The 23,492-nt window shown below is 42.2% G+C and overlaps 1 protein-coding gene across 1 annotated transcript in view; it reads left to right on the top strand.

Annotated features, from left to right (window-relative positions):
• B3GLCT (beta 3-glucosyltransferase) overlaps positions 1-23,492 on the top strand; it is a 540,453-nt gene that overhangs the window by 176,466 nt on the left and 340,495 nt on the right. The window contains exons 3-4 of the mRNA XM_056561870.1: positions 1,236-1,272; positions 5,862-5,971. Of these exons, the coding sequence (XP_056417845.1) occupies positions 1,236-1,272; positions 5,862-5,971 (147 nt within the window). The remainder of the gene's footprint in view (positions 1-1,235; positions 1,273-5,861; positions 5,972-23,492) is intronic.

The raw sequence follows: 23,492 nt of genomic DNA on the forward strand, positions 1-23,492 counted from the left end.
TCCTTGGGGATAGGTGTCTGCAAGGGGATAGGTCTGGAGGCCTCATTGATTCTTCACACTGTCCCACAAGCGACCGTGGCTTTGGCGGCAAGGGATGTGAAAAGAGGGATACTCCCCTTAAAATTAATGAGACTCATCATTAGAGACCTCCCTTTGGGGGATGTAGGCCTCCCAAAATTTGGCCCCCCAAAGTAATCTATGACCGGCTTGATTTTGTACAGGTGGTCATAGGCAGGATCAACTTGGGGTTTGTGTGTGTGTGTGTGTGTGTGTGTGTGGGGGGGGGGTATTCTGCATTATCAGCGTAATGCAGGCATTTCTGTATGGCCTTGAAACGGGGACGTGTCATGGCCATACTGTAGAGTGGGGTCTGGTAGAGGATGTCCCCACTCCAGTATTGCCTGACACTGGGTTTTTTGACTAGGCCCGTGTGCAGCACTAGGCCCCAATACGTTCTCTTTTCGGCTGCACTGAAGGGGGACCGTCCATTGGACCTAGCCTGGGTGCACGGCAACAAACTATTGGGCAAAGAGATTTGCCTGCTCGACCATCAGATTGAAAAAGTAGTCGGTGAAAAAAAAACTTAAAAAGTCAATTTCAGTGAATCCGACAATGTCAATCTTGATTCCTGAGTCGCCAACAAACTCAGGAATCAAGGGCTCGTAGTCCTCTTTCACAATCCAGACAAGTTCACCGGGAGGGGGCAAAGGTGAACTTTTCTGGGGGGGGGGGTCCGACTAGTATGGGACACCGGGTCAACATCATGGTGAGTTGGCGGCCTCACGTGGCGGCGTTTCCAATGCCTTCTAGGGGGCTTATCATCACTACTTGAAGATGAGGAGGATTAGGAAGACAACAATTGCAATAAATTAAAATAAAATAAAAAAAACGTGACTGACCTCCCACCGCTCCTCCAGTGCCGCCAGTATCACTGTCCCATCCTCTGTTGCCGTCTTCTTCCTGCCTCTGTGGCCCGACACCTAGCGCTGCAGCTCAACTAATCGTCGCCAGCAATGTCCCGTCTTAGCCGCAACCAGGATGCCTCCAGCTGTTTTACAACTACAACTCCTAGCATGCCTGGACAGCATAAATCAGTTTTGCAACAGCTAGAGGCATCCATCCCAGTTGTAAAACACTGTTAGAGACCAAATAAAATGTGCCTGTGTATGAATATCATATTTTTGTGTCTGTTTTTAGTATCTTTGTATTTATTTTGCCTTTTTTCCCTTTCACAGACTCCTGAAAGTGGCTCATATGTACCAATACCTTTAGGTAAGTTTAGATTGTATTTGTATTATCCTTTACAATTTAGAGTTCCTTACATTATTTTTATTTGTAACAACACAGTAATAACCCTTTTAATGTGGTAGGCAAGTTAAAGCATTTTGACAACAGTACCATCTGGATCACCATGGCCACTTTTAATGTATTAGCTGACACAGCACAGGCCACATCCATGTGGCTGAAGTTCAGTACCAGATACGACTGCATGAAAAAGAACAATGCTATAGTAGGCTCTACACTACAGTCAAAGGGGTCAAGCAGTGCTGCAGCTTCTTCACTCTGTTGGGTTTGTGAGGGTCTTTTCCCTACTGATTACATGATAATACAGTAGGAGACATAACAGAATTTCTCTATCGGCTCCATTGGGGGACACAGACCGTGGGTGTATGCTGCTGCTGCTGTCTCTAGGAGGTGTGTGACACTATGGCAATAAAAACAGTTGGCTCCTCCCAGCAGGATATACCCGCCTTCAGGCTCTGAGCTAATCAGTTTAAGCTTAGTGTCTGAGGAGGTGGACATGGTCTGGACTGCTCCAGACCAGGTCTTCTTTTTTTTGTTTTCCTAGTTAGGGACGTGTTAGTTTTTATTCCTTTTCTTTTCTGTTTTCAGGTGGGGACTCGGGGACTGCGGTTCCCCGTTTCCCCATTGCGAGTGAGGGGGCACAGACATTGCGTATATTCGCTGTTAACCCCCCCCCCCTTGCCAACGGTCAGCGCTTGGGTGGTACCTCATGGGTCCAGGTCCCCCTATTTACCTGCTCGCCTCGCTCGCGCATAGCAGCCAGGCGTGATGCAGGTAACTAAATCTGACTGAAGACTTCACTGAAGACTCCTTCCTGAGTCGGTCCTCACCCGACCCCGGCAAGTGGTCTCTACATCCAGAAATCTTCGCACAACTCTGCGACCTCTGGGGCATTCCGGACGTGGACCTCTTCGCGTCCCGGCACAATCGGAAGATCCTTCCTTTTGTGTCCAAGTCCCGGGACCCTCAGGCTCTGGCCGTGGACACCCTAGTGATTCCTTGGGCGGGGTTTGCCCTACCCTATCTGTTCCCTCCTCTTCCGCTCCTTCCCAGGGTGCTGAGGAAGCTCAAGGCAGAGGACGTCCCCGCCATTCTGGTAGCTCCAGATTGGCCCCGAAGGTCGTGGTACGCCGACGTAGTCAGGCTCCTGGACGACATTCCACTGCGCCTTCCGCTCCGTCCGGACCTGCTCTCTCAGGGTCCGCTTTGCCACCCCAATTTACAGTCACTGCATTTTTATGGCGTGGCGGTTGAGACCACGGTTTTGAGGGCCCACGGGTTCTCTTCCCAAGTCATTCACACCATGCTCAAGGCTCGTAAGCCCTCCTCTGCAATAATTTACCACCGTACTTGGCGGTCTTATTTTTCGTTGGTGTGAAGCTCAAGACTTCTCCCCGGTAACCTTCTCTGTTCCCCGTCTTCTCTCCTTTTGCAGTCGGGGTTGGAACTAGGGTTGTCTCTCAGTTCCCTTAAAGGTCAGGTTTCTGCCCTTACTGTTCTTTTCCAGCGGCCCCTGGCTTCTAATTCTCATGTCCGGACTTTCCTTCAAGGAGTGACGCATGCTGTTCCTCCTTATCAGTCACCCTCTCCCCCTTGGGACTTGAATTTGGTTCTGAGTGCTCTCCAGGGTGCACCCTTTGAGCCCCTTAGAGAGGTGTCTCTCCGCCTCTTTTCTTGGAAAGGGGCGTTTCTTGTTGCCATCACCTCCATCTGGAGGGTGTCTGAATTGCCAGCGCTCTCCTGCCGTTCTCAGTTTCTCGTGATCCACTAAGACAAGGTTGTTTTCAGGCCAGATCCCTCCTTTTTGCCTAAGGTGGTTTCGGCCTTTCATCTCAATGAGGACATTGTCCTCCCGTCTTTTTGTCCTGCTCCTTCTCAGCTTAAGGAGCGCTTACTACACAAGCTGGATGTAGTTCGGGCTGTTCGATATTATCTCTCTCTCCATCACTTCTTCGTTTTGTCAGTGTGATTCCTTTTTCGTCCTTACGGAAGGTCGTCCCAAGGGACAACCTGCTTCCAATGCCACAATTTCTCGGTGGATTCGGTCTGCCATTTCAGAGGCCTATCGCTGTAAGGGGAAGATTCCTCCTTTCAGGGTTGTGGCTCATTCTACCCGTTCTGTTGGGGCATCCTGGGTTCTCCAGAATCGAGCCTCGGCCTCGCAGATTTGCAGGGCGGCTACCTGGTCGTCTTTGCACACTTTCTCGAGGTTCTACCGAGTTCATACCTTCGCATCGGCTGATGCTAGTCTGGGCCGTAAAGTGTTGCAGGCGGCAGTGGAATGGCCATCTGCCTGACTGCTTATCTGCCCACCAAAGGGACGGCTTTGGTATGTCCCACGGTCTGCGTCCCCCAATGGAGCCAATAGAGAAAAGGAGATTTTTTAACACTTACCGTAAAATCTCTTTCTCAAAGGATCCATTGGGGGACACAGCTCCCACCCTTTTGGGATTTTCCTTGGTTCTCTGTCCGAGGGTGTGTTCAGTTATGTTTTTTCTTCTGGTTCTCGGACGGTTTTGGGGTTTTCTTGACCTGTTAGTCTCCTCCTATTGCTCTGGAACTTAAACTGATTAGCTCAGAGCCTGAAGGCGGGTATATCCTGCTGGGAGGAGCCAACTATTTTTGTTGCCATAGTGTCACACACCTCCTAGAGACAGCAGCATACACTCACGGTCTGTGTCCCCCAATGGATCCTTCGGGAGAGAGATTTTACGGTAAGTGTTAAAAAATCTCCGTATTATAGGTTTGTCAACAGATTAAAAAACTTTTTTTGGTATAGAAAAGTCTCAGAAATGTCTGTTGCACAAAATTTGTGTGATTTTTTACTTAAAGGAAACCAAGCATTAATGTGGTAAGCCAGAAGGGTAGTGATATAGGGGTGTTGCAATGATGCTACAGGGTCTAGTGGTATTAACCCTTGGTTTGTCGTGACGCCAGGGTGCAATTGTTTTGTATAGAAGGCCCTGCCGACAACCGGTCCACAAATGGCAGGATATTAAACGGAATGCCCACAGCAGATTTTATGAGAGAACTGAAACTTTTACTGAACTTCTTATGCAAACAGTCTTTACAATTAAACAGTTTCTCTTAAGGTAACCGGGATGCAGGTTCCTCACAAGCTTTGCTGGGACTAATAGTCTTGAGCTTTAAGCAGGCCACTGTGCTACTAATTATAGGATTTGAGTTGAATAGTAGTCACACAGAATTATTTGTAGATAGAGCTTTATAACTCACGGTTTTAGTGGCTGCTGGTTCTTTAGGCTTTGGCCTAGTTGCAATTGTGCTTGAATTGGTATTGCTGACGTGTACAGGATGATGAGCAGGGACCAAGATAGTGCAGGAACAAGAGCGAGAATTTAGTGACTGCAGCCCCTTATATACTAGGGGGGCTGGACTAATCCCATTGGTTGCAAAGCCTGTAGGTCCTGAACCCAGAGAACTCTGGGTACATCACATGACATTATCACAAGACCCAGGAAGGTCCTAAACATTTGTACAACCATTATAATATAGCACATGACCTAGTAACATGACCTAGATACATTTGTACTACCTATATACATACTGTACAATATACAGGGACACACTTATACAAGGGGAAAGTCCTGCAGGAGAGCCCTGTGGGATGGAGGGATTCTAACTGAGGGGACTTAAGACAGGAACAGGACCGGGAAACCACATTACATTTTACAATTTTCCCTAGAATAGGGGATAAGTTCTTTTTTTTTCTGGAGTACTTTTTTAAGCTCATTTCTCCCCTTTTCATATCCAATCCCCTCCATTTTATGGTGAGTCAAGGAACATGAAATTGGGGGAGTTAGCTATATGAAATTGGACATTAAATAGAGGGAATTTCAAAATTTGTTTACTATATCGCAATCGCACATTTCCCCCATATTGTGCAGCCCTAATATATAAATATAGAAGCAGCACACCACAGGTAGACTTCAAACTGCCTTTGAAGTCTACCTGTGGTGTGCTGCTTCTATATTTTTCTATACATTGAGGAACCAGTGGACCGAGGTTCAGAATATGCGGGCACCCCGATTTCTTCTACGTATTCCTGGAGGTGCTGTTTTTATTGGAGAGAGATATATATTTGGGCTGCACGATATGGTGGAAATGTGCGATCGCGATATGGGGGAAATTGTGTGTGTGTGATGTGTGTATACATATATATATATATATATATATATATATATATATATATATAGTAGCCTGTAGTCTAGTTGTACATAATGTTAAGTTACTGTACACATTTTCAGGCAGTAGGTGTCAGGGTTGCATTTTTTATACTGAAGAATTTGCGTTTCTCATTGATCCTTTACATTAGTGGTTCATACTGTTTTTCACAAACCATGATTATCATAAAGGCTTTTTATGTAACCCTGCCCCCAGTATGAGCAATAAGGGTGAGTCACCCTGACCCATCCATTTGTTAATATAAAGTCTAATTTTATTCTCTTGGATATGAAAACAGCTATGTATTCCCACTGTAGAACATGTTGTGTAATTAACTTCTTTATTGCTAAGTAACCCATCTTCTTATATTCTAGAACTCGGAGAAATTGTATTTGTGATACAAAGCCAGAGTAACTCGTTCCACAAAAAGCGAGCCAAAGACCTGAAAGAAAACCTATTAAGACAGGCCGCAGAAATCGGCAAGGTAGGTACATGCAGTCATCAAAATTGCTTGCGATTGCCTGTGGGTTTGAAGTGTTACAGTCACTAATAAAATAAATTACGAGACCGCTGCATATGGTCGGGCATAGTGTATAAATATATATATATTTGTGTTTGTTACTTTATATTTGTATGTTCTAACTTTTTCTGTTTTTTTGCCGACTGTTTGGCTGCTCACCTGCTGGCCTCTCTGTTTCTTTGGACGTTCCCACCCAGTGTGACGGCATTTTTTACTTTACTTTCTCCCTTCCTTTTCTGTCTTGCCGCCTGCATCGGGAGCGTGCATGAGATTCAGCCAATCATTGGCCGGTTTGTCCCAGCCAAGCCCGCTCCTCTATCAGTCAACTCCAAGTTGTTTCTAGTTACTAAGTAGGGGGATTCAGAACTAGGATCAGACAGCTATATTGCCAGTTAAGAGATATGTAATGGGAAAACTTACATGATGCATTTTAAAAGCTCGACATAATTTTATAAAAGTTTTTTTATAATAAGAAAAGCTTTTGAAATATAAAAAGTGATCTTAAATGACCCTAATGCTTTAAGTCCCACAGTAATTCAGTGATCTGCCTTTTAGAAAAGTGTTTTTCCAGCTAAGATTTTTTTCAATGCTGGATACATTTCTGTTAGCCTCATTACATACTGTTACATCATGTTGGCATTAAAGGGGTATTCCGGTATCAGAAAATTGTATTTAAGTAAGGCTATCACACCAATATAAATAAATAAATGATAGTGTTATCACAAATTGTTCCCTGACAGGAAGTTGTATAGTTCTTTCATTTTTAGTGTGTTGTCTCCAACCCCTCAGCCCCTCCCTCTCTCCTGAGAAGAAACATTAGCCCCTGCTATCTAATGAGGCATAGCTGGATCTAGTCTCTGAGCTCTAGCTTTGCCCCCTGAGTGATGTCATCACCTCTGACACCTCTGACTTGCCCCCACCTCTAGTCAGCCTACATTACCATCTCATCTATGCATTTATATTTATATTTACATTTAGGAAGAATGAGATAGGTCTACAGCATGTTGCCTTATGCTAAGCAATGCTTCAGGCAGAGAAGCAAACAGGCAATGAATAGCTGGTGCTATTTTTTTGTATTGCTGTATGTGGAAATTTCTGATAAATTCAAATATAATATTATTGAAACCACGTGGTGATTGGTGTAAGCGAAAAACAGCTAAAGTTGGGGTGTGGGGGGGGGGGGTGGGTTTGGTCACACCACCTTAATATTGGTATAAGAAGGAAGGCTGTCCGGGCTTGCTGGGAGTTGAAGTTTTGCAACAGCTGAAGGAACCTTGCTTGAGAAACAAGCTTGGAGATTGCACTCTTTCATATGGCAGTGGAAATGATGGGGTGGATGAGGACCAAGGGGGAGACTCCGCAACTTTTCCTCTGGACAGGTTTTGATGAGTTGCCTATAGAAACCAATCAGATCGCTTCTTTCATTATGCAGAGGCCTTGTTAAAAATGAAAGAAGCGATCTGATTGGTTGCTATGGGCAACTCAGCAACTTTTCCTCTGGACAGGTTTTGATAACTATTCCCCCAGGTGTAGTATGAGGTTGCCTATGACATATTCAGGAAAGCGGACACAATTTTTTTAAAATTAAATTCTTACTTTCTCCAGTTGCACATTTTACTTGTTAAATTGTGGCTGATAGATGTCAAAGTTCAAAATATCCTGATTAAGGACAAGTATTAGGGGGGAAGGGGGGCTGTTTGATCCCCTGTTGACACATACATCCTAAATTTTAATATTTTTAATAGTAGCGATTCTTCATTTTTAGCACTAGATGGCAACATTGTATTCCACATTTGGAAAATGCTATGTCTTGTGTGTCAAAACCAACAGCTGTTTGTATACATTTCTGTATATATATATATATATATATATATATATATATATATATATATATTGCGGATGTATACACAAAATGTACACATGCTGACTCTGCAGGTAAGTGTGCTGTCATACTTATTACATTTTAATTTAACACGTTTTACTGCCATTGTGCCTATGCCACGAAGTGTTACATAAATAAAATTAAACAAATATTCCTAAATTGTTCAGCCTTCTGTAAAGAATTATTCATTGTTGAACGAACGTCCATCTTCATGCAAGTAAGAAAACTTACATGGAAAGGTTAAGATCTGCTCCGGCAAATTCGGTCGTCAAACTCCTTTTTTATTTTTATTTTTATTTTTTTTTAATAGCTGCCGTTATTTTCTGAGAGAATAGATGGAGAAAAAGATTTTTTCTCTGGCTATTCTCGATCCTAAAATAACAGGCTTTACACGATAAATTTTACTAAACTGGATAACTCCTTTAATTGTCCAGGTAGTGTTCCTCAGCACAACAAGAGCCCAGGAAAATCCATCCCATGTCTTTAGCTAATAAATATACCCCTCGACAAAGGCTTTGATCCCGAAACGCTGCATTGGGATGGTGTCCCCTCAGGCTATCTTGGAGCATTTTTAGACTAAGTAGGTTTTATTATTAGTACTACTTTGCCTTGTAGTCCTTTTTGGACATGATTTTATTTTTCTATCTATATACTCTGTTATGGTTCTATCTTGCATATCATGTCTTATTAGCTCCTATTTGAACCTGAGGGGTCACCTATGTTTGCTGTTCTTTCCTCCATCTGGGTGGAAGTCCTCCATTTTTATATATTATACATATGTTATTAACCCCTTAAGGACTCAGGGTTTTTCCGTTTTTGCACTTTCGTTTCTTTCCTCCTTACCTTTTAAAAATCATAACCCTTTCAATTTTCCACCTAAAAATCCATATTATGGCTTATTTTTTGCGTCGCCAATTCTACTTTGCAGTGACATTAGTCATTTTACCCAAAAATGCACGGCAAAACGGAAAAAAAAATCATTGTGCGACAAAATCGAAAAAAAAACGCCATTTTGTAACTTTTGGGGGCTTCCGTTTCTACGCAGTGCATATTTCGGTAAAAATTACACCTTATCATTATTCTGTAGGTCCATACGGTTAAAATGATACCCTACATATATAGGTTTGATTTTGTCGCACTTCTGGAAAAAATCATAACTACATGCAGGAAAATTTATACGTTTCAAAATGTCATCTTCTGACCCCTATAACTTTTTTATTTTCCACGTACGGGGCGGTATGAGGACTCATTTTTTGCGCCGTGATCTGAAGTTTTTATCGGTATGATTTTTGTTTTGATCTGACTTTTTGATCACTTTTTATTCATTTTTTTATGTTATAAAAAGTTACCAAAATACGCTTTTTTGGACTTTGGAATTTTTTTGCGCGTACGCCATTGACCGTACGGCTTAATTAATGATATATTTTTATAGTTCGGACATTTACACACGCGGCGATACCACATAAGTTTATTTATTTTTTTACACTGTTTTATTTTTTTTATGGGAAAAGGGGGGTGATTCAAACTTTTATTAGGGAAGGGGTTAAATGACCTTTATTAACACTTTTTTTTTACTTTTTTTTTGCAGTGTTATAGGTCCCATAGGGACCTATAACACTGCACACACTGATCTCTCATCCTGATCACAGGCGTGTATTAACACGCCTGTGATCAGCATTATCGGCGCTTGACTGCTCTTGCCTGGATCTCAGGCACGGAGCAGTCATTCGTCGATCGGACACCTAGGAGGCAGGTAAGAGCCCTTCCGGTGTCCGATCAGCTGTTCGGGACGCTGCCATTTCACCGCGGCGGTCCCGAACAGCCCGACAGAGCAGCCGGGATACTTTCAGTTTCACTTTAGAAGCGGCGGTCAGCGATGTGCGGTATTAGCCGCGGGTCCCGGCCGTTGATTAGCGCCGGGACCGACGCGATATGATGCGGGATCGCGGCGCGATCCCGCTTCATATCGCGGGAGCCGGCGCAGGACGTAAATATACGTCCTGCGTCGTTAAGGGGTTAATAAAGCAGATTTTGTATTTTCTATACATGACTTCATTAGTTTTTGTAGTACAGTGGTCCGTACAGTGGTCCCTCAAGTTACAATATTAATTGGTTCTGGGACGACCATTGTATGTTGAAACCATTGTATGTTGAGACCAGAAATCTATGGAAACCTGGTAATTTGTTCTAAAGGCACCAAAATGTCATCCAAAAATAGGAAAAAGTGAGAATTAAAGAAAAATAAGTAGATAACTAATACAGATAAAGCAAGTCCTTACATATAAAAGTAAGAAAGAGTTGCTGGGAGCTGTAAATTACTATCTGTCAGTGTTTCCCAAAGGCTGTCTGGGCATGCTGGGAATTGTAGTTTTGCAACAGCTGGGGGCACCCTGCTTGGGAAGCATTGGTCTATGTAGAGGACAGGAGCTTCTTCTGGGTCCTGTACAGTACACACAATGAGGGAGATTTGTCAAAACCCATCCAGAAGAAAAGTTGCTGAGTTGCCCATAGAAACAAATCAGATTGCTTCTTTCATTTCAAACAAGGCCTCTGCAAAATGAAAGAAGTGATCTGATTGGTTGCTATGGGCAGCTGGGCAACTTTTTCTCTGCATGGGTTTTGATAAATCTCCCCCAATGTCCTTAAAAAGTAACATGGAGCTGCCGTCACCTGGTGTCCAAAGGAGAAGCTAATCCTGGCCCAAAGAGTAGTACAGAACATGTAATACCTCCCTGTACTGTAGGGGGCACTACCAGACACCAGTCAGTGCATACACTTCAGTAATACAGGCGTTTTACCAGTGAATGCCCATTCTGATTGGTCAGTTCATTGACAAGTTTCACAGATCTGGACTGTCTGTACATTGTATGTTGAGTCTGGTTTCAACTTACAATGTTCCAGAAAAGACCATTGTATGTTGAAACTTGTATGTTGAAGCCATTGTAAGTTGAGGGATCAATGTATTGTATGTTCATGGGAGTGCATTATATTAGCACATATCATTTTTAAGCAGGTGCATTATTTTTTTTTTTAGGATTTTATATCCCATATTAGAAATTTTGTTTATTTATACCTGCTTTTGTTAGTGTCTATAGTGTTCATTCTAATAAAGGGAGTCAAACAGAGTAGATAAATGCAATCAGGCAATGGGGTGGGGAATTGGAGGGCATGGGCTGGACTTACCTGGGCTCTTGCCATGAAAGGGAACGCCCATAAACGCTTAATAGAGAGTTATTTACTCATTAAAATTGTGCACTGGAAAGGACTATTGAAATAAAGGAATCACAAGGACTAGCCCTATTAAAATATGTGTTTATATGCACCCCTGTCTTCCTGCTGATGGCTTTGCTTTAAGAGATGAGACACAGCTGGACAAAATTTCTCTGATTCGCCTCCTGGCTTATTATTAAAATGGCTATTTAAGTTCTTGGGCTGCTGAGCCATGCAAGGCGGTTGTCAATGACCACATAAATGCCATCAGTAAATTACAGCATTAAGCGACAGCTGGTACATATATTATAATTTCCATTACATGGTTTGACTACTTTTTGTTAAATTTAATTTATCCTTTTTTTTTTCCTTTCATGAATGGATGAAAGAATGTTTTACCTGAAATTGTGACATGCAAAAGTTTCGAACTGCATGATAAAAAAGTGAAATCCTTGTGTGTTTTTATAGAACCATAGCATAAACCAGTGTTTCCTAACGAGTGTGCCTCCAGCTGTTGCACAACTACAAATCCCAGCATGCCCAGACAGCCTTTGGCTGTCTGGGCATGCTGGGAGTTGTAGTTGTGCAACAGCTGGAGAAACACTGCTTGGAAAACACTGTCGTAAACCATTAAAATTGTAGACTGTAGTAGTAGCTACGTAACGCTTTCAGCATACTGGTTACAGAATAAAGCATACACATTTATAGTAAAACTTCTCTCAAAGACCACCTTTGATACATTTTCAGTCTACTGCATACAATTTGGATAGTGCCCATTTTTTTTTTTTTTTTTTAATGCGACCACTTTTCGGGGCCATTTTAGTTGATTTTCTCAATTTTCACTGTATTTGTTGTTTTTTTGTATCTTCTTTAGTATTCCATCCTTCATGGAATCCTGAACCTCATTTGGCATCACTTCTAACTGCGGAACTGGCTACACTGTGATGCTGGACATGCATGTGTAGCAGATGAACTTTATGTACTTACTTGAGTAACTTCAAAGCATGAATGTGAAACCAGTGCAGATAATAAATGAGTTTGTGAACAGTGTGTACATTCTGGCTGTAATAAATTACCTATTCATTATTTCATCAATGAAATCTTGTGTGGGAACATGTTCTAATGGGAGTTAAGCTGCAAATGTTGACTTTTTTGCAGAATGGAGTCCTCTGCACTGTAAACAATGGGAGCCTTACTCGGGCTTTTTTCCTTGCCCTTCACCATGTTTAGCATATATATACATGAGATAAAAATTAACTAGTGAACCGGTACTCTGTGCATCATTTATTAAAGAAAATCTGACACCCTGTTAACCCACACTAAACCCATTATACTGGGTTATAGTGCAGGTGAACAGCATTGCAAAGAGGGGTCACTTTGAGTATATGCAGAGTTCTGACACTGTAAACTTCCTGCTGCATTACTATCCATTGTGCAATGGAGGCAGGGAGCTGTCTCACCCAGCTCTCCTGCCTCCTACATATTCTCTGTCCCCCTCCCTGTAATTATTATGCTAATGAAGGATGCGGCGGAGTTCACAAAGTGCAGCATGCTCACCAGCGGCTTTCAGTATCATATTAATAGAGAGGGCGGGTGGAGGGAGAATATGGAGGAGGCAAGGGAGCTGAGTGAGTCGGCTCCCTGCCTCCATAGATAGCAATGCAGCAGGAAGTTTCCAGTGCCAGAACTCTGCATATACTGCATGATCCCTCTTTGTAAAGCTGTTCAGCCACACTATAACCCAGTATATTGGGTTTAGTGCGGGTGAACAGGGTGTCAGATTCTCTTTAAAGGGGTACTCAGGTGGAAAACCTTTTTTTTTTTTTAATCAACTGGTGCTAGAAAGTTAAACAGATTTGTAAATGGTAGGTGTAAAAGGCATACCTGGTCTTGTAGTGAAGTTATATCAATGAAGAATGTATCTGTACAGTTGGTGAGGATAGTGATACAACACAATATACAGTATATTTGCTGGGTACTTCTGAAAAGAGGAGGGGGGGGATGGCAGTTAATGATGTTTCACATTTGACATCTGGGTTAAACATACAACATAGAGAAGTGTATACCTGATATGCTGTTACATAGAATTAATGCATAGGAGCGCACCTGGCAGTCTGTTGCTATGGGAGACGCCAGGTGGACGTTGCGCTAGTTTGCGCTCTAAAAGATATAAGAATGAACAATAATAAGAAAAGGTAGAGGACCAGTGCTTCATGCAGATAACAAGAACCAGTTCTAGAAATTACTTATACACTGGGGGGTGACACAATGCAAGATAGCAGGAGCATGAAATGCCGTAAGTGTAATAGAGCGGTATACTAATACAAGGTATCACTTTACCGATCATTCATGCTCTGTCCATCCGGTTGGTGTGTTTCCCCTGCGGTGTAGGTCCCGTAAGTTGCTGGATGCTCGTACTATCCTGTAGTGCAGCGGGAGAACGCCCCGGCCGGTGGCGTCTCAACCGAGCTGCAGTGCGACTTACGAGTAAGATGGTAAGCAGTGACGTCACTACTACGGCAGCTCCTGTGGTCCACAATACCTCGACGCGTTTCACAAACTGTAAGTCGGTTTCCTTCGTCTGGAGTAGTATTGTGGTAGTGCTGGCATCTTTTATACTAGTAAGTGCACCTGTTTTTTGGGGGATTAACCTGTTGTTATCCAGACAGAGCAGGGTATACACCATTGCCAGAGTCCTTATACACTATCCTAGAAAGCCAAACAGTTCAAATTCTGAGTTAAGTCCATGTGGATTCATTGAATTCAAGTTATAGATCCTATTGGATTCTGTTCTTGATAGATGTGCAATGTAATCACCCCCCCCCCCCCCCCCCGCCCTCCAGTGAGGTGTTACCTTTTCTAGTCCAAAGAATACAGACCCTATAGGTGATTGTTTGTGTTTTTCCCTATAGTGCATAGATAGGGGGTGTCCGTCATAGCCCCTTTGAATATTATATAGATGTTATTTTATGCGAATCCCTAATTGGCGTGTTTTGTTTGACCAACATATGTTTTATTACAGGGGCAAATAATAGCATAAATGACACCCTTTGTTTTACAGTGCAGATGATTTTATATTCAGTGTTATCAGTTGAATTTTTTACTATTAGGGTAGGGGAATTGTTATTCATGGCCCTACATGCATTACACTGTCTGCAGGGGTAGAATCCATTTTTCCTGAGGAGGAATGAACATGTGGGGTTCCCTAATGTTACATGTCCCTTTATAGTTGGGGCTATTTGGTTGCTTATGTTCTGTGCCTTTTTATACACAAAAGGGGGGGCATTGGGGATAAGGTCTCCCATTATTTTATCATCCTTTAGGTCTTTCCAATGCCGTTTTACTATCTTACGGAATAGAAAGCTGTGGGTACTGTATTGTGTAATAATGGGTATTAGTCTGATCCGTTTGGATAGTTGCCACCTCCCGATTTGGCTCAAAAACATCCCTAGGAGCCAGTTTTTGAGACTTTGACGCAATTGCAGTGAAGAAGAACAATATGACCAAGAAGCCAATGAAATGAAGAAAAACTTTTCACATAAGGGATATGAGGAGGAATTACTTAATGATACAAAAAAAAAAAAATACATGAAATTACAAGGGAACCCCTAATATATAAGGAGGAGAACAACACACAAGAGGTAACTTGGAATGGCAAGCAGGGTTTACAAATTAAGATACCCATTATTACACAATACAGTACCCACAGCTTTCTATTCCGTAAGATAGTAAAACGGCATTGGAAAGACCTAAAGGATGATAAAATAATGGGAAACAGACTTACAGTTTCCGAAACGCGTCGAGGTCTTGTGGACCACAGGAGCCGCCGTAGTAGTGACGTCACTGCTTACCATCTTACTCGTAAGTCGCACTGCAGCTCGGTTGAGACACCACCGGCCGGGGCGTTCTCCCGATGCACTACAGGATAGTACGAGCATCCAGGAACTTACAGGACCTACACCGCAGGGGAAACACACCAACCGGATGGACAGACAGAGCATGAATGATCGGTAAAGCGATACCTTGTATTAGTATACCTCTCTATTACACTTACCACATTTCATACTCCTGCTATCTTGCATTGCGTCACCCCCCAGTGTATAAGTAATTTCTAGAACTGGTTCTTGCTATCTGCATGACGTACTGGTTCTCTACCTTTTCTTATCATTGTTCATTCTTATATCTTTTAGAGCGCAAACGTCCACCTGGCGTCTCCCATAGCAACAGACTGCCAGGTGCGCTCCTATGCATTAATTCTATGTAACAGCATATCAGGTATACACTTCTCTATGTTGTATGCTTAACCCATATGTCAAATGTGAAACATCATTAACTGCCATCCCCCCCCCCTCCTCTTTTCAGAAGTATCCAGCAAAGATATATTGTGTTGTATCACTATCCTCACCATCTGTACAAATACATTCTACATTGATATAACTTCACTACAAGACCAGGTACACCTTATACACCTACCATTTTTTACAAACCTAGCAGCGCAAACCAAAATTATTAATTAATACTTACCATATTTTATTTCAACACAACATACGGGGAAGTGTGTGTGTTTTTTTTTTTTTTCTGATTTAGCTGCAGTTAGGGTTAGTTTATTCCACTCCTTCCACACCAGCGCTTGTGTAAACCAAATATGTTTTCAGATTTGTAAATGACTTCTATTAAAAAATATTTACCTTTCCAGTACTTTTTAGCAGCTGTATGCTACAGAGGAAATTATTTTCCTTTTAGAATTTCTTTTTTGTCTTGTCCACAGTGCTCTCTGCTGACACCTCTGTCCGTGTCGGGTACTGTCCAGAGCAGCATAGGTGGAGGCAATGGGGATTTTCTCCTGCTCTTTACAGTTCCTGAAATGGGCATCAGGTGTCAGCAGAGAGCACTGTGGACAAGACAAAAAAGAAATTCAAAAAGAAAATAATTTCCTCTGTAGCATACAGCTGCTAAAATGTACTGGAAGGGTAAAAAAAATGTTTAATAGAAGTAATTTACAAATCTGTTTAACTTTCTGGCACCAGTTGATATATATATATATATATATATATATATATAAAAAAATGTTTTCCACTGGAGTACCCCTTTAAGTCTAATGTTGTTCTGTGCAGCCCTAAATACAAAACCGTTTTCCAGCCTTGTCCAGCATGGATTTAGAGATTGGACTGATAGAGAATATCAGGGACACCATGGAGTGTGTGGCTTAGGACCATAGTTGTGGCATGCAGAACATATGGTCCATCCCTCTTGTTCAGAACGTAAAACTAAAAACTATTTCACTATGGACTTGCAGGAAATTTTATACTACCTCCATTTAAGTATTTGCGCCTTCACACCCAGTTCAAGAATTTTTTTGTTTTTTTTCCGTTTCCAGTTACATCATCTTCCATGTGAGAATCCTGAATGCTAAATCCACACACAGTTTTACAGTGATACATTCCAGGAGGAAAAAGCTGGAAACTCCTGTTGACATTTTTAGATGCTTACTAGAGATGAGCGAACTTACAGTAAATTTGATTCGTCACAAACTTCTCGGCTGTGCAGTTGCTGACTTATCCTGCATAAATTAGTTCAGCTTTCAGGTGCCCCGGTGGGCTGGAAAAGGTGGATACAGTCCTAGGAAAGAGTCTCCAAATGTATTTTTCATAGCTTTAGCCCTGTATCGAGCAAGCAGGGCCGGACCAACTTCCCCCCGTTTTTTTTTTTTTTTTTATTATCATTTTTTTTTACAATGCCTCTGTGAGGTGCAGGAGTGGATGCAGACTTGCATGGGACGCCGACGCTCAGGGTGTATGGAGCGGGCTCCTGACTCGAGCCTGCTCCATACACGGCGGCATCTGGATGATTTCAGTAGGTGGGGGCCGCCGCTAATAGCCCGGCATACGGCTTTCACCCCGGCTGGCTATTAACCCTTTAGATTACCGCTGTCAAAGTTGACAGCAGTGTCTAAAGGGATCATTTAACCATCCCTGGTGGTCCAGTGGAGTGGATCGCTGTAGCTATTTACAGGAAATGGAATAACTAGCATATAGATGCAGAGGGCAGACTGCCGCTGACCTTGATAATGGAGAAGAAATGTCCTCTGAAGAGCCCTATCTGTTCTTGCATCTGCCCTAATAAAGAATTATAACTGTGTGTATGTATATATCAAATGTATTTGTTTACATGTATATAATATATCTCAAATCTCAACCTGTTTTGCTGTTTCTGACATAAGTGATCCATTCTTGCTTTTTTGTTGCAATTTAAAAGCCCAGGGGTTAGCACTTTAACAAATTAGTGATTTATACTTAGAAGTATAGGTAAAAAAAAAAATTCATACTAATTATGTCTTTACTCTTATCTCTACTGCACCATTTAATGAAATGCTCAAAACTGCAGAAGCAGTATAATAACTCTTTAAAGACACAAAATTGTGTCCTTCAAGAGGACCTGTGCTCAGTTCAGAAATTGTTATATATAAACTTGTAGTCTTATATGCCCTGATGCAGTGTTTTTACTTTCTTGCGTTGTCTCTCAGTTTCTGACAAATAGGGACTTTATTTGGTTGACTATATGTACTTTTCCCAAACTATTATTGCAATAGTTGATTGTTGATTTAACATCTCTTATCTTCTGCCGGATTATGCTTGTAAAAGCCCATTTAATTAATGGGATTTGGGTTTTCAGGGCTTATTTCTATGACAAATTACACTGAAAATAATTTCTTCTCTATTTACCTTGAAATTTTTCTCCCTCAATACCTGATGTCTCATTCATACAGTTCGTATTTCTGAGAAAAATATTTACCATCCAAGCCACAGCCACAGAAAGGGTCCAGGAGGTTTGTTGTTCAGAGCTTCCTGTATTGAGTTTTCTCAGCCCCTTTTCATGGCTGTTGCTGTGACATTAAACTAAGTTTTTCCCCGGTTCTGTATTTAAGCTGCTTGATCAAGACACCAGGTATGGTTCCCCTCTCTTCCCCGATAATCTTTATAGGGTGGTCAGCAGTTTTGGTACCTGAAAATGTCTGGAAGACTTGAAAGAAGGAACAAATCTGCAATAAAAAATATAGATTACTCAAAACTGCATTGATAAATGGTATTTTAGAGGTCTGTATTTTCTAAACAGAATTCCAGTATATATAAGGCCTGCTCCAAGTTTACATGGGCACTTGGGGGACATAATGACAATGGTCCACCCGGGTTATTTATCCACCTTTTTTTTATCACCTGTTTTTTCCCATATGCATTTTTTTAATGCAAAAATTACATAAATATATATTCCTGTTATTTTTACTAGCGATAGGGGGAGATGTCCTGTTGGATCATAAAGACAATCACAGAAAATGGGACAAAAATCAATTTTAAAAAAATCACAGAAAAGAGGCTCTTTTTGTGATTTCATGTTGGAACATAACCTAATATAATGTTTACATGGGCAAAAAAAAAAAAAATAATAGAAAAAAAACTGCCCCAAAAATTGCATGCTTTCATCTCCCATTGACTTTAAAGGGGTATTCCACCGAAAAACACCCCCTATCCAAAGGATAGAGGATAAGATGTCTGATCGCGGGGGTCCTGCCCAGTCATCCGTGCACGGACTGGTGACTACAGCCACCACGCCCCCTCAATTCAAGTCTATAGGAGGAGGCATGACGGCTACATACTAGCAATCATGCCCCCTCCTATAGACATGAATGGAGGGGGTGTGGTGTGACGTCACAAACACTGAAGCTCAAAGCTTCCGTGTTCCAGATGACACTGCTGCCGGGCTGGAGATCTTTTGGACAAGGGATAAGATAGATGTATTTCGGCGGAGTACCCCTTTAATGGGGAATGTTCAAAAAGGCATGTGGTTTTCAAAAACAGTACTGAAAAAAAATGTAACGTTACTTTTCACAGAAACTTTGCTAGACTCTCATGTTGAAATCAATGGGACCTTAAAAGAAACAACTTAAAAGCTACATTAAAAAACATTTCTAAATCAGCAACAAAAATAGCACAGAAAAATCTATGCTGATTTTGAAGTGTTTTTTTTAGACCCTTTTTTTCCTTTGTGACAATACCATAAGAAAAAGAGACAGCTGTTCGCAACTAAGTAAACCCATTTATTTCTGTTATAAGTGGGTGCTATGGGACACTTTATTTCTCCTTTCCTACATTTATAGCCTGTACAGCTACATTTATTTTTAGGTCCGCAAAGCTGCATGCTGTCTTGTTACTCTTTAGGTCTTTCATAGACAACAGTGCAGCCTTTATATCACTAATCGTGTTTCTGTCTCCCACACAGCAAGTCCTGAATTGGAGTCCTGGTAGGGATCAGGTGGAAGAATAGATTGAAGGAATTACCTGTCAGTGTGATTCTGATCAGGTCATTTTCCTAATGCATTAAGCTTTTGGCTGAACTAAAAACCATCTTCTTTTGTCCGGGCCAAAAGCCAGATAGGCTTGGAAAATTACCTGACTGGAGTCACTAGCTAACTTAGTCCAGTTTATAAAATTTTATGGGGTATGGTATGGGTCTGGCAGGGATAAGATGGCAGCAGATTTTGAAATTCTCCCACCGTATGCGGCCACCAGAGGCTCAAAATGTAGTTTGAATGCACCCTTGGGTAATCTACACAGGACACAATTGTTAAGAGGCATTGGGTCCTTCCTCCCCAACATCTGCACTGCTTTGCCGGATGCAGATCGCAGCCCTGAGTATTAGGAGAATATTAAGGAAATTAAGTCAGTCACAGGAAATCTGGTCTGGATAAAGGAATAGTTCATCTCAGTTTCGCTGTATATCTTTATTCAGAACTTCCTTTTGACACTGTGCAATACGATCTGAAAATCCCTCTGGTAATAGCTGCAAAATGGATTTTATTATCTAACTCCTTACGAGGAATTTGGAGCTCTGCCTCTGAAAAACAGTAGCTCAAACTGATACAGGAAATATTAAGAAATTATTTAGTAAAGAATGTTAGCGATAAAAGCAGCACCATTTGCTTTAAAGGATTTATGAGCGTTAAAAAAATATACCATATATCCCGGCATATAAGACGACTTTTTAACCCCAAATTTTCATCTGAAAAGTCAGGGGTCGTCTTATACGCTGGGTATTGGGGTCCGGCATAGGAATACTTATGATTATCTGCCCGCCCGGCTACTGTGTGCGGCTGCAGGCGGGGGCCGGCCAGAGCGTGTACAAACTAATAACTGTATACTTAAAAACAAGGGTGCCTCCAGCTGTTGTGAAACTACAACTCCCAGCATGCCCGGACCGGCAAAGGCTGTCCGGGCATGCTCGTAGTTGTAGTTTCACAACAGCTGGAGGCACCCTGGTTTTTAGTATACATGAATTCATTTTTTATATGCTCTGGCCGGCCCCCGTCTGCAGCCGCACACAGGAGCCGGCCCGGGCAGATAATACGTATTCCTATGCCGGACATCCCTGTGTCCCAAAAAATCTTTTCAGGACATAAGGATGTCCGCGGGTCACTAACCATTCCCCGGCCGCCGCGCGTCCTCCTGCGGTCTTCCTCCGTTCCTTCTGCGCTTCTCCACCTCTCTATGGTTGTACGCATGGGACATCAGTGACGTCCCGTGCGTACAACCATAGAGGCACAGGAGGACGAGCGCCGGCCGGGGCCTGGTGAATGACCGGCGGCACGTCATCTACAGTGTTCTGATCACCGCTCCTCCGGTCCCGGGACTGCTGCTATGGTCCTTAGGCCATAGCAGTAGATTGTGACCCCGGGCCTGAGGAGCGGTGACCGGAACACTGTGGGGGGGCAGTACACAGACATACAGCCTCCAGCCATACACTCTATATGGCTGGAAGTTGTATGTCTGTGGGGGGAGCTGCCTACTAATGTGGGGGGAGCTGCCTACTAATGTGGGGGAGGGAGCTGCCTACTAATGTGGGGGAGGGAGCTGCCTACTATTGTGGAGGGAGCTGCCTACTATTGTGGGGGGAGCTGCCGACTATTGTGGGGGGGAGCTGCCGACTGTTGTGGGGGGGAGCTGCCGACCTAATGTGGGGGGAGCTGCTGACCTAATGTGGGAGAGCTGCCTACTATTGTGGGGGAACATGCTGCCTACCTAATGTGGGGGAACTATACTGCCTACTTAATATGGGGGGAACGACAACGTACTGTACATCGCGGTAGGAGGGGTAGTCTTATACGGCAAGTATATCCCAAGCTCTATATTTTAACTGTAAAAGTTGGGGGTAGTCTTATACGCCGGCATATACGGTACTGTAGAAATGATTTCTTTCTTAACTGGTACTTGATTTTTTTTAATCTAAAACCTAGTCCTTATAGAGAGAATTTTCTCTTACAGCAGTTAAGTCATGGATTTCTGTTTTTCTTGCTGTCAGATCTAAACTAAGCTATGCAAGTCTTTTTTTTTTTTTACTAACTATAGGCTCTTTTATAATTAGCACAAAAAAATCAGACCAAAGGTTATAACTGACAGAAAAAAAAGCATAGAAGCATTGCATGCAATATTCATCCCATCTCGTAAACAAACTGGATGGACCCAGCTTCAAATTGAATCCACTATAGTGTTTATGGCTCTGATAAAGAGGCTATCCTGGGATCTAAGAAGTTATATACTTGCCTTGCTCGGCGGCGCTCCAATTCTGGCTCCATTCTGACACTGCCTGATAGCTTGCACCATTCTTGTAAGCGGATGGGCTGTGTTGCCTTGGCACATACTATGTTGCAACTGCTGCATGCTGGGGAACCATGCCTACACGCGGTAGTCAGTGGTTGCACAAAGTTGCTTGTGGTAGTCGTAATATATTACATGCCCCCATGACAGGGTGTAGGATGTCGGAAATGGAGCGTCAGAGAGCACTGTAAGTATATAACATCTTAGATATTGGGACAACTTCTTAAATAATGTATCTAGACAACAGAACCTACGGCACTGTGGCAATACTGGAAAACTGATGTACGGTCTTAAGTGGTTCTTGCAACTGAATAGTCGTGGTGCTCTGACTCCAGCAGTATGTAGCAATAGATATATGAATACAGGGGGGGTCGGCACTACTAATTCCAACACAAGGGGTAATAGATCCTGGCAATGTACAGGTGTCTGGTCTCTGTAAAGTCCACTAATAGTGGTGCTCAATCAACAGAAATAGCAGTTGCAAGTAATCCCATACAGGAAGAAATAGATGGCACATTGCAGCGGGGATAAAATAGAAGGTTTTATTCACTTACGCGAGACAGGGTAGCGACAACAGTGTGAGGGGAGGGAGCAGACAGATTGGAACTCCAATTGGAGTTCCAATCTGTCTGCTCCCTTCCCTCACACCATTGTTGCTACCCTGTCTCACGTAAGTAAATAAAACCTTCTATTTCATCCACGCTGCGATGTGCCATCTATTTCTGTATGGGATTAATAGCAATAGATATATTCATAAGAAGAAAGAAAAAGCCGACCATTCACCACAGTCCATCTTCTTGCTTTTATTGCAGTATAGTGTACTCACAAATGCAACAGAGGGAGAGGAAAGGAGCAAGGGTACAAAGGCAACAAGCTCCGTTTCGCACTTAACAAGTGCTTCCTCCAGCTATACCGGATGGAGTGGCCGGCTTTTTCTTTCTTCTTATGAATTTTCTTAAAGAACGTGACTGATGCGTAGAGGACTTCAACAGGAATGCAACTGTATAGACATCCTTTTACATAACTTTATGATTTAGTATACTTTCTTGAAAACATGATGGAGCCTCAGTGCAGCTGTGAGTTTACCTATTTACCATTTTGTTGGTGTTTCTAGGTGAATCGGTAAATATTATATGTTTTATGATCTTTATATTTGACAAAAGTTTACTTAAGTTTACTTAAGAATGAGTATGGGACAGAAATGGTAAAAATCTGGTTCTCAACATTCATAATTAATACTTGATATTCTGGAATGAGCAGACTGACAATTTTTATTTTTTTTGCTGTGTCTTTGGGGATCTTTTGTTAGGAGTCAGCCCATAGATTTATAGAAGATACTCACATTACAAAGATGCACAGCTGTTTTTAACTTAATAAGAAACAAAAATAAATCTTACGTTTCTGAAAGACTCGAGGGATCAATTAATCAGCCTCTAGTTAAATAAAGCTACAAGAATGGTCTTGGCAGAGATCCACAAAGTAAAGGGTATTGATTGAAAAAACAACAACTCCTCTTAGTTTTTGCCTGTACATGTTCTAGCCTTGTTACATAGACATAAGATACAATATTTCTTGGCCTTAGGATAGAGCTGATCTGAAATATGTATTTTTCCCCCCCCAGTATTCATTCCTCTCTATAGGGATCATCATACTTGGTCGGTATACACACCTGCAGTCAGTATGGTAAACTGGCTCTGAAATTGTTTGTTACTAATTTCATTTTTGCTGGATCCACGCTTCATTTTTT

This window comes from Hyla sarda, chromosome 2, assembly GCF_029499605.1.
Source record: "Hyla sarda isolate aHylSar1 chromosome 2, aHylSar1.hap1, whole genome shotgun sequence".
Lineage (NCBI taxonomy): Eukaryota > Metazoa > Chordata > Amphibia > Anura > Hylidae > Hyla > Hyla sarda.